Source organism: Hypanus sabinus, chromosome 19, assembly GCF_030144855.1.
Source record: "Hypanus sabinus isolate sHypSab1 chromosome 19, sHypSab1.hap1, whole genome shotgun sequence".
In the NCBI taxonomy this organism is placed as follows: Eukaryota; Metazoa; Chordata; class Chondrichthyes; order Myliobatiformes; family Dasyatidae; genus Hypanus; species Hypanus sabinus.
The window spans coordinates 18,905,281-18,917,604 of record NC_082724.1 but is presented as its reverse complement, the minus strand read 5'-3'; the positions used below and the strand labels follow the sequence as shown (position 1 = coordinate 18,917,604).

General features: G+C 37.0%; 1 protein-coding gene across 7 annotated transcripts in view; it reads left to right on the top strand.

Annotated features, from left to right (window-relative positions):
* ptpdc1a (protein tyrosine phosphatase domain containing 1a) overlaps positions 1-12,324 on the top strand; it is a 130,695-nt gene that overhangs the window by 99,711 nt on the left and 18,660 nt on the right. For all 7 annotated transcript variants that reach the window (XR_009506762.1, XM_059944116.1, XM_059944117.1 and 4 more), the window contains 2 exons: positions 516-653; positions 1,692-2,983. Coding sequence is in view for 6 of the 7 variants with exons in the window: in XM_059944116.1 (XP_059800099.1) it covers positions 516-653; positions 1,692-2,983 (1,430 nt within the window). In the remaining variant the exon portion in view is untranslated. The remainder of the gene's footprint in view (positions 1-515; positions 654-1,691; positions 2,984-12,324) is intronic.

Sequence of the window (12,324 nt, the reverse complement as noted above, 5' to 3'; positions counted from 1 at the left end):
GTATATTTATGTGCTGATAATCTTTAGGATTAGAGAACCAGATTAGGTCGAACACATGTACTGCGTGAATTTAAATGCCTATCATGTATGTTCCAGTATGGGGCAGACCCTATGTTAAAAATTATACCAGTACTCAGCTGATACTTTAAAAATCAGCTGTATTTTCTTCCTGCTATGCTGTAATAGTGATGATGTTATGATGGAGCACTAAGATAATTTCTGGTACAACTGCCTTCTGTTACATCATCACCATAAATTATTGAACAATCAATAAATAATGATGGATATCAGTCTGCTTTTGATTTGTCCCTGCACACCAAATTTCTTATTACTTCATTTTTGCCTGTACTACTTATTTATTTGGTAATACAGTGCAGAATAGGCCCTTCTGGGCCTATTAAATTTAAAAAGAAAATCTCAGTTTGGATTAAAATGGACATTCAAATACAAATTGATTACCCCATTCATGTTTAACATTTATTTATTTTAAAATACTTTCTAATTCATGTTTTCAGTATATTTTTACAATTTTGGGTGGAAAGACTACGGTGTGGCTTCCCTCACCACCATCCTTGATATGGTCAAAGTTATAGCTTTTGCTCTACAAGAAGGAAAAGTGGCTATTCACTGCCATGCAGGACTTGGAAGGACAGGTAAGAAATCAACTGGTAGTGTTTGTGTTGCTTATTTTCTGTGGATATATTTGTCCCTAATATTCAATATAAAATCAGATTTATTGAATTGTGTCTTAACCCCACACCCAAAAAATAAAAATTACAGTAGAAGTAATCATTTAGAATAAGCAAGTGGTAAATAACCTGCATAAATACAGCCCAGTATAACTTTATTTTTTGTATAATCTACCTTTGGTCCCAATAAGTAGAAGGTTCAAATCTGAGCATTATTCTTAATAGAAAAACTCAGTAGTCCAACTAGCCTATTTGGGAGAGTTGGGGGAACATACAGTGTGTTGTCAAATTTTTACTGCAGTTTCTCTCTTTGTGTCAACAGAATGTATTTTCCTCTTTGACTGAGAAGGTTGACAACTTCTGGATCTCTGGCTTTATTTATGTATTGACCATAAAGGCAAAAGTAATCTCATAAAACCATAAGGCATAGGAGCAGAATTAGGCCATTCGGCCCATTAAGTGCTCTGTCAATCAATCATAGCTGATTTATTTTCCGCCTCAAACCCATTTTCCTGCCTTCTCCCCATAACCTTTGATACCCTTACTAATAAAAATCTATCAATCTCTGCTTTAACTATACCCAGTGATTTTGCCTACACAAACTATTGGTGGCAATGAAATCCACAGATTCACCAGACTCTGGCTAAAGAAATTTCTCCTCATTTCTATTCTAAACGTAAGTCCTTGTACTCTGAAGCTGTGCCCTCTGGTCCTAGACTCTCCCACAATTGGAAGCATGTCCACTCTCCCTAGGCCTTTTAATCCATCCCCTTTGTGCTCAATTTATCTTCAATTTTATTTTACTAGTTCTATACAGAGTAGAACTACCTTTAAAAAGTTCCACTATTCAATGTTAAACTATTCTTATTTTTTGATTTGGATATGTTTTATCTGAATATTAGAACTTTATGCGGCATGCTATTCTATACTTCGTTTCTCTTACTGAAGGACTTTCTTTTGAATAACATTGTTTAACTTTGAAATTCCCTAATGTCATCCTAGGAGTCTTAACAGCTTGCTACCTGGTTTATGCGACAAGAATGAGTGCAGACCAAGCAATACTTTTTGTTCGTGCTAAAAGAGCAAATGCAATTCAGACCCGTGGGCAGTTGATGTGCATCCGGGAATTTTCCCAATTTCTAATTCCGCTGCGAAATGTTTTCTCCTGCTGTGAACCAAGAGCGCACGCTGTTACAGTTTCTCAGTACCTTATCCGTCAGCGCCATCTGCTCCATGGTTATGAAGCCCGCCAACTTAAACATGTACCAAAAATAATTCACTTGGCATGTAAATTGTTACTGGACTTTGCAGAAAACAAGCAATTGATTGAGGAAGATAGTGTTGAAATCCCTGATCTTTCAGCAGAAATTGAAAAGACTGTCTCACAGATGGCTATAATTCAACTGGATAAAAAATTAGATAGCCATGGCTTTGATATGGGGGATCATTTTGAGCATACCATGGTATCGGCAACAGAACTTATTCCTAGTGATTCAGTACTGGTTAGTGAGCAAGAATTTGACCCTCTGTTCAAATGGCACAATGCAGATGTCCTTCAACCTATGTCCCAGCTGAGAAAGCGCCTCAGCTACAGTGAGTCAGACCTTCAGAGAGCTGAACTCTTTGCTGAGCAAAGTGAGGCATCTTTTACAGCACCTGCACAAAACACTTTCTCTGGCCATCAGCAAAGTTTGCCTCAGCTTAATCTTAGACAACCCAGTCCAGAATGGATGGATACCAACCAGATCAGCTCATCTGTTTTGAAAGTACCAGAACTATGTCTTATTAAGCAAAGTCCTTCCATTACTGTAAAGTCTAGTCCTTGGGAATATCAAAATGCAAGTGACCAAAAGTTAGAATCTCCTCTTTTTCTGAGAAGGAAACTGCCAAAGGAGATCCATGGAACATTTTCCTTAAGATCATCAACTACAGCTGCTGCACTGAAATATTTGATCTCTGAGACATCTGCTTCTTCTCATGGTACGAATAAAATTAATGAGGAGGAATGTCCTAAGGTAAATACATCGAGTAAGCAGAAAGCTGGTGCAACTAAGGAGAATATTTCCCTTTCTCCACTCTGCGAAAAAGCTATAGATAAAACCTCTCAAAATGATAAAAACATATTTCTGATTGAGGACGAAGAAAGAAAATCTATCAGCTCCAAGGAAGGTATTCCACGTATTACTTTACTCTCAGAAATGAGCATTGAAGAAAAAAGATTAGCGGCGGGAAAAGCTCTGGCATTTTGCATGGATTTTGATGAAGATCTCGTAGATAAAGTTGAAACCTGGCAAGTGAGTTACAAAATGTTTATATTTTGAAACTCAAAATAGAAGATTTAGCAATTCATTTATGAGTTAATTTAATGTAATTTCAGTGATCAATACCCATCTCCTGTGTGCTCTATTTCTTTCTGACCAGCGCACACTGTAAAAGGTTCCTAGATATCAACCACTCTTTCATTTCATTACGGTCTCTTATTAACAGTTCCATCTTGCTTGTTATGGCTGAGTAGCATCACAAAGGAAACAAATCAGTGATGATAAATCTGAGGTCCAAAATCACCATTATCAAATGTTTGCGACACCAAACCTTTATTGCATTCTCATAGTAGAATCTTTAGTTTCTATTGATTACTGTGAAACTCTTTCATTTGTTCTTTGAACTGTGAAGGTGTGGCAAGTATAGAACCCATTGGACATTCAAGCTTGTAGTTTATGATTTCTAGTCTGATGCTATCTGATTACAGAACAATACATAAATAGAGCATAAATGAATTAATGGTCCAAGCAAAATGTGGAGATTGTTACTACACAGTATAAACAGATAATTAAGCCACTAATCAATGATGCTCAGAACAAAAAACTTTTATTGCCAGTTCTAGGACCAAATCATTTCAAAAAAATGACTAAAACCTTCCATAGTAACACTTTCTACAACAACAGTAAAAATATTTATGAATTATGACCTGAAAATAATTATGCATTCATTAGTCAAACAATGAGAGCACTAATGATTTTGCTGATTTTTATTTTAGTCCATTTTACCCTTTTAAATTTGGAAATTTTGCATGTAATATCAGTGATAGGAAAGTTACAGGAGGGGATTCTGATGAACAAGATCTACCTACCTGTATTTCGAAAGGCAAGGACAGGTTAGGGATAGTCAGCATGACATTGTGCATTTGAGATCATAGTCTCACAAATTTGATTTAAGTTCTGTGAAGAAAATTGGCAAGGGCAGGAATGTTCTCTGCATGATCTTTTGCAAGGCCTTTGACAAGGTGCCTCCTTTAAGCTAGTTGGGAAGATTAGATCACATGGAATTCAAGGTAAGCTGGCCTATTTGCTACAAAATTGACTTGGTGGCTGGAGTCAGAGTGTGGTAGAGGCGGGTTCTTTTGAGATTGGAGTTCTGTGACCAGAAGTGTGCTGCAGTGATCGATGGTGGGTTGACTATTGTTTGTCATCTACATTGACAATTTGTGTGAGAATGTAATTGGCATAGTTAATGTTTATGGGATGGCACCAAATTTCAAGGTCAAGGTTTCCCATGGAAGGCTTATTCAGAAAATCATGAAGCATTGGATCGATGGAACCTTGGCAGCATTTGGATTTGGAATTGGATAGCCCACAAAAGGCAGAATCTTTTAGTAGATAGAATGTGTACTGCCTGGAGGTTGGTGACCAATAGTGTTCTGCAAACATCTGTTCTGGAATTCCTGCTCTTTGTGATTTTTATAAATAACTTGGATGAGGAGGTGGAAGGGTGGGTTAGTAAGTCTGCAGATGACAAGAAGGTTGGTACTGTTGTGAATGGTGTAGAAGGTTGTTGTAGGTTACTAGGGACATAGACAGAATGCATTGATGGGCTGAGAAGTGATAGATGGAGATCAGTCCAGTAAAATGTGATGTGATACACTTTGGAAAGTTGAACTTGAATGTAGGATGTGGAAGTATTTGAGAGGGGTTTGAGGAGGTTTATGAAACACTGCTTGGATTAGAGAACATGTCTTGAGGAAAGATTGAATGAGCTCGGGCTTTTCACTGGAACGAAGGAGGATCAGAGGTAACTTGATAAAGGTGTATAAGATTACAAGAGATAGAATGGACAGCCACCAACTTTTTTCCAGAGTGGCAGAAGCTAGTACCAGAGAACATCCTTTTAAAGTGAGTAGAGGAAAGTTTGGGGGGATGTCAGGTAGGTTTTTTCACACAGAAAATGGGAAGTGTCTGGAATACATTGCTGGGGGTGGTGGTAGAAGCTGAGACTTCGGGACATTTAAGACACTCTTAGATACAGAGATGGATGAAAGAAAAGTGGTGAGTTATGGGGAATAGTTATATGGATTGTGGAGTACGTTAAAAGGTTGGCACAAAATTGTGGGCCAAAGGGCCCTACCCTGCTATGTTTTATGCATTTCCTAAAACTGGTGTTATAGTGGGCAGTGAAAGTGGGCCAAAGGTTAACAAATGGATTCTTCATTTGGACAAGTGCAAAGTATTGAACTTTATTAAGTTTAATCAGGACAGGACTTGCACAAAAAAGCAGTAAATGGTAGGTTCCAATAGATTATTGGAGAATAGAGAGGCCTTGTAGGTATAAGTTCCTAAAAGTTGTGACATAGGGTGATGATGAGGGCAATATTTTATAAAATGCTGGAGTATTACCTTAATCTTGCCTAACGGTGAAATTTCATTCCCCCTCTTCATCCTCCAAAATAAACTTTCTCTCCAGTATTTCTGTACTCCTGTATGTATTGCATATTTTCAATGCTCTAATCTAATACAATGTATGTACTGACTCTGAACAAAACTTTGATAGATGCATTTTAAAAATCTTGCCCCTGTAATCCTTTCATGTTGCTCCCTAGTTAATATTAAAGAATTTGGAATCGCCTACTGTTATTATCCTATGAATTTAACACTTCTCTGTGATTTACATTCATACCTTCCCATGATATTCTGCTGACCTTTTTACCTTCTCTATTTTTGGTGATTGTTTTGAGGACTAGTTACTAACCTGTTTCTGAATTCCACCCATTTCTGGAATTTTATAGAATATTTTCCTTTACTACAGTAACAGACTTGGTGACTTCACTTTTGCATTGCATCCTTTCCTGCTTGAATATACTATACCTTTGAATATTGAGTTGCCAATGTTCCTCATCTTTTAACTCTCCATGTTTACAACAATTTCATAGTCCCATAATCACTACCCTCAGTTCTTCAGTCTTACCTGTCAGATTACTTGTGTAAAAATGCATGCATTCCGCACCACCCCGCCCCCCCCTCCCCCCCGCCCAAGTGCCTGGAGACTTAGTTTTAGTATGTATTTCTGTTCTTCACCACCTTTTGAACTCCTACCGCGTGTCCTATTTCTTTGCCATATTAGTTTATTCATTCCACAAAAAGGGAATTTCAAGAGTTAGACCCAGTGATATGAAGGACAAATGATATATTTCCTACTCAGAACAGTTGTAAAATTATACAGAATGGAAACAAACCCATGGCCAACCATTCACGTCAACCAGTAAACACCCATTTTCTCATTTTATTTACCTTAGATTGCCAGCAACATCCCCTCCTCCCCTCCCAGATTCTACTACTTGCTCACACATTAGAGGCATCAGAATATTTTGCAAATACTGTCATTTTAAAAACTTAAGATGCCATCAGTGTTATTGTAGCAGAAAAGGTAGAAATATCCAAAAGGCTGTAATAATTTTGTTGAAGATGCCTTGCATCCCTCCCCCCAGTTCTGTCCAGTGTTTCTATTAACTTTACAGTTTAAGGACCTAGTTGATGCAGATGATAGACCGTGTTTGGTCCTGCAAAGCATGTATCATGGCACAGGTGATGAAATTATATTGCAGTTTGTCTCTTGTACTATGATATAATCTAACATGTGTCAGTTACATTGTTCTAGATAATAGTAGTAAAATTGCCAACATATAAAGAAAAATGAATCAGATAGTATCCTTTCTATAGGGAAGTAGAAGAAGTGTTTGAGTCTCTGGTCAAAATCCTCCAATCCTCTGGAAGACTGTAAATTTTATATTCTACTCAGAAAAGGGATATCGGGTGTTTAGCATGTGGGAAGTTTCAGCAAATCAAATATAGAAAGAAACTGGCACTTGGGAGAAAATGAATGAATGAAATTAATTTATTTTGGTCAGTACAAACATAACAAAAAGCATCATTTACAATGATGATTTCATAGGATAAAATTACAAAAAAAACATAGATATTCTTTAAAACAGACCAAAAGGGTGCAGGCTGAAGCTACAGCTTGTTATGCCTACCCCTCTTACTTATACAGCAACATATTTGGTGTCAATCATCACATCAGAAACAAAAAATTTCATAATCTTTTAACACATAATTCAATTCCAAATATCATTTATTTACATTACTCCCATTCAATTTAAATCATGTATTTTATATTTGTTCATTAAATAATTTTAAAATATTTTTTAAACTTGTTAAGTATAATGCATGTTTATAAATTCTTACTACAACAGTTCCATAAATTCACCCCTCTGACTGAAATACAATGGTTTTTTTACATTTATTCTTATGCTTTGTTTTTGAAGTATACATGTTCCTCTCCATTCATGTTGACTTTCTCTCATTTTAAACAACCTTTGGATACTTAGTGGTAGCTGTCCATTTTTTACTTTATACATAATTTGTATTATTTTGAAATCTACGAAATCTCTGAATTTAAGTGTTTATTTGAATAAATAGTGGGGTTGGTTGGCTCATAATAACTTGTCTTATTTACAATTCGTATAACTTTCTTTTGGAGTAGAAGAATTGAATTTGTATTTGTTTTGCATGTATTTCCCCATACCTCTATACAGTAAGTCATGTATGGGACTATAAGTGAGCAGTATAATGTATACAAAGATTCCTGATTTAAGAAATCTTGCGCTTTGTATGGTATTGCAATAGATTTTGACATTTTTGCTTTGACATAATTTATTTGTGGTTTCCAGCTTAATTTACTATCTTTTACCATGGTTTACTATGGTTTAATTTGTGAAAGATATCACATTTTTTAAAGCAAAATTGTATTTGACTAGCTTGATTGAGTGCAGTTCAGTTAATATGTATATGGACATTTAAGGGTTTGTTAATTTACTACATAAAGATTTATTAACAAAATTAAGGTGTACTGGATAGAAAGACCAATGCTTGTATGGATAGAAAATTAACTAAGCGAAGGAAAACAAGCAGTAGTTGCAGACAAAATATTTACAGACTGTGAAGCTAGATGAGTGACTAATTAATTTAAATTAATCACTCATTTCAAGATGAATCTTTACAGCTGGTGGCAAGAAGAAATTTTTGACCATAAATCTGGGCTGAAACAAAGCCCTTTGTTATTTTATAATCCAAAATATGTAATGGAACATATGTCTTCAGTAAGTTCAATGATGTTATGTTCTAGATTAGGGATTCCCAACCCTTTTTATGCCATGGACCCCTACCATTAACTGAGGGATCTATGAACCCCAGGTTGAGAACCCCTGGTCTAGATCTTTTTCAATTTGTAGAGTGGGTTTGAATAAATTGCAATCAATAGTTTTCCAAAACCAGGCATTAGGTTTATAAGAACGATTAAGCAATGCCACTCAGTTGATGTGCATCAATCATATATATATGTAACGTCAAATGATAATCTACAATTGATAAATAGGATGATGGGTATATACATTTTATATGTAATTATTTTTTAAGTTAAGAGTGATTGAATGAATTGCCATTAAATTGAGACTACCATCTGTGACATTATTAATTTATTTCTGAACATGAGTTCATTCTCAAAATGTCACTATGACTTTGATCTCCATAAAGACATGACAAGAAGATGGCAAACCAGCATCCTGAAAGCATATATTATTCATGCACTCTTCTGGTGATTGCACAGATTGTGTTTACACAGTTTAACAAATGTTTTGACAAGTCAAATTCCTTCACATTTAGGGGCTGAATTATTTTGAATTGAATACATTTTGGAACAGTTCCACTGCAAATCTGAAATTCATTGTAAGGCCATAAGACATAGAGCAGAATTAGGCCATTTGGTCTATCGAGTCTGCTCTGCTGTTCAATTATGGCTGAATCTTTCTTTTTATCCCCTCCTCAGCCTTCTCCCTATAACCTTTGATACAGTGTCCAATCAAGAATCAGTTCAATATCTGCCTTAAATGCACCCAATGACTTGGCCTCCTCAGCTAACAAATTATACAAATTTACCATCCTCTGGTTAAAGAAATTTCTCTGTGTCTCTGTTTTAAATAGGTCCCTCTATCCTGAGGTTGGGGCCTCTTGTCCTATACTTTCCCACCATGGGAAACATCCTTTCCACATTTACTCTGTCTGGGCCTTTCAATGAGATTCCTCCTCATTCTTCTAAATTCCAGTGAGTCATCAAACATTACTCATATGATAACCCTTTAATTCCCAGAATTATCCTTGTGAACCTCCTTTGAACCCTCTCCAATGCCAGCACATCTTTTCTTACATGAGGAGCCCAAGGTGTTCACAATCCTCAAGGTGAGGCCTCATCGGTATCTTATAAAGCATCAGCATCACATCCCCACTTTGTATTCTAAACCTCTTGAAATGAATGCTAACATTGCATTTGCCTTCCTCACTGCTAACTCAACCTGCAAGTTAACATTTAGGGTGTTCTGCACAAAGACTCCCATGTCCCTTTGCATCTCAGATTTTTGGAATCTCTCCCTGTTTAGAAAATCATTTCCACATTTATTTCTGCTACCAGAATGCATGACCATGCATCAACATTGTATTTGATTTGACATTTTCTTGCCCATTCTCCTAATGTCTGATTTGTTCTGCAGCCAACCTGTTTCTTCAACACTAGTTGCCCCTCCACCAATCTTTGTATCATTTGCAAACTTGGCAACAAAGCTATCTATTCCATCATCTAAATAATTGATATATGAGGGGTGATTGATAAGTTCGTGGCTTAAGGTAGAAGGAGTCAATTTTAGAAAACCTAACACATTTGTTTTTCAACATAGTCCCCTCCTACATTTACACACTTAGTCCAGTGGTCATGGAGCATACGGATCTCTTCTTTGTAGAAGTCGGTGTCTTGGACCTCTAGAAGTGGTCCACAGCAAGGGTTTGTGGCCTAAGGTGAAAAGAGATGAGTTATTAACTTCAAACTTTCTGCATAATCACTCAAAGAGTTGAACTGCGCATGCATGTAACAAGAGCTGTGTAAATTATCTCCATCTACCTTAGGCCACGAAGTTATCAATGGGCTCTTAACTTGGTAAGCAGCCTCATGTGTGGCACCTTGTCAAAGTCCTTCTGAAATTCCAAATATATAATGTACTGCTACATCAGATTTATTTTCTCCCTATCAAATTTCAAGCTCAGCTCATTGAATGGTTAGGACATTGGCTGATTGGTAGGAGCCAGCGAGTGAGAATGAAAGGATTCTTTTCTGGTTGGCTGCCAGTGACTAGTGGTGTTCTGCAGGGGTCGGCATTGGAACCACTTATTTTTATGCTATATATAATGGCATAGATGGCTTTATTGCTAAGTTTGAAGATGATATGAAGATTGGTGGAGGGGCAGCTAGTGTTGAGGAAATGGGTAGGATGCAGAAGGACTTACAGATTAGGAGAATGGGCAGGAAAGTGGCAAATAAAATTCAATGTTGGAAAATGCATGGCCATGCACTTTGGTAGTAGAAATAAACGTGTGGAGTATTTTCCAAATGGGGAGAAAATCCAAAAATCTGAGATGCAAAGGGACTTAGGAGTCCTTGTGCAGAACACCCTGAAGGTTAACGTACAGGTTGAGTTGGTGGTGAGGAAGGCAAATGCCATGTTAGCATTCATTTTAGAGGTCTAGTATACAAGAACAAGGATGTGATGCTGAGACTTTATAAGGCACTGGTGAGGCCTCTCCTTGAGTATTGTGAACAGTTTTGGGCCCCTCATCTTAGAAAAGATTTGCTGGCTTAGAGAGGGTCCAGAGGAGGTTCACAAGGATGATTTCAGGAATGAAGGGGTTATCATACAAGGAATGTTTGATGGCTCTGGGTTTGTACTCGCTGGAATTCAGAAGAAAGGGATCTCATTGAAACCTTTCAAATGTTGAAAGACCTAGACAGGGTAGATGTGGAAAGAATGTTTCCCATGGTGAGAGAGTCTAGGACAGTGGTTCCCACCTTTACTATGTTCCAAACCCCTAGGAAATGTTTGATTAATGTTCACACCCCCTACAAAAGTAATATCACATTTGTTGAAGATGAAGAAGTCTAATTTCTAATTTTTGAACCACAAATTGAACCGCATCCAATACTGCAGACGAACAAACTGAACTTAAAAAAATAAGCTTTTTATTCAGTGCATAAAATGCAAATATAAACTGAGCAATTAGATTCTAATTTATTCAGAAAAAATTGTAAACAGTAAAATCAATCCCAATTGTGAACATAAAATTCAATGACTTCTTTGCTCCTGCTTCTCATTCATGATTTTGTCAAAATGTGAAACTTTCTTGCTGACTGTGATCTGCAGGTCTGCCTGTGGATTCAGGCGATTCCTAGATTTTGTCTTGATTGACAAAAGAGAACAGAATCCAGATTCACACAAGTATGTTGTTGCAAATGGAGTGAGGACACGGAGTACTTTTCCACCAAATCTTGGGAACATGTCCAGCGCTGCACACCCAAACTCCTCCAAAGTCTTGCTTTCAAATTGCATTTCAAGAGCTTGATTTGTCCACAAATCAATAAGATCTTCCTTCAGCTCTTCATCATCTGACATTTTCTCCAAATTGTAGGAATATGGGTTCATGATCCATTCTTCTGAAATCTTCAGGTCTCCAGCAGCAAACTATCCATCAAACAATTCTGACAACATTTTCAAATGAGCCACAATTTCTTCACACACAGTAAGAGTTATGGATCCGGCATCATCGACCATCTCTTCTAGTGAAGGAAAATTTGAGAGACTGCCTCTTTCCATCCTTCGACGCCAAAGGCATAACTTTTCTTTGAAAGCATTCAACTTTTCACAAGCCTTCGATATGTTTATCCCTTTTCCTTGAAAAGCAACACTCAGGTCATTCATACGAGTGAAAATGTCAGATAAGTAAGCCAGCATTTGGGCAAATTCCTGTGATTCCTGTGAAAAGCAAAACTGAATGCTCACTTTTCAGATCCTCACAAAATGATTTGAAGATACGATGGTCCAAAGCACGCTCCCTGATCCAGTTGATGATCTTCACACAAGTATCAACGACTTTCTTCAAATTTGGAGGCAATGTTTTTGATGCCAAAGCATGCTGATGAAGAAAACAATGGGTAACTTGCAAGTCTGGAATCTCCTTTTTCATCAATGGAGAAAAGTCATATTTATTTCCAAGCATTCCACGTGCCCCATCAGTGCAAACAGAACCAATGACTTTGATATCTAAATCATGTTTGGCAAAGACATCTTTCACCAGCTGCATTACATCCTTTGCAGTTGTGTTTGTTTTCAGATCTTTACAAAACAGGAAATCTTCCTTCACAGCACCATCATTGACATACCTCACTAATGTGATGAGTTGACTACAACTGGAGATATCAGTTGACTCAT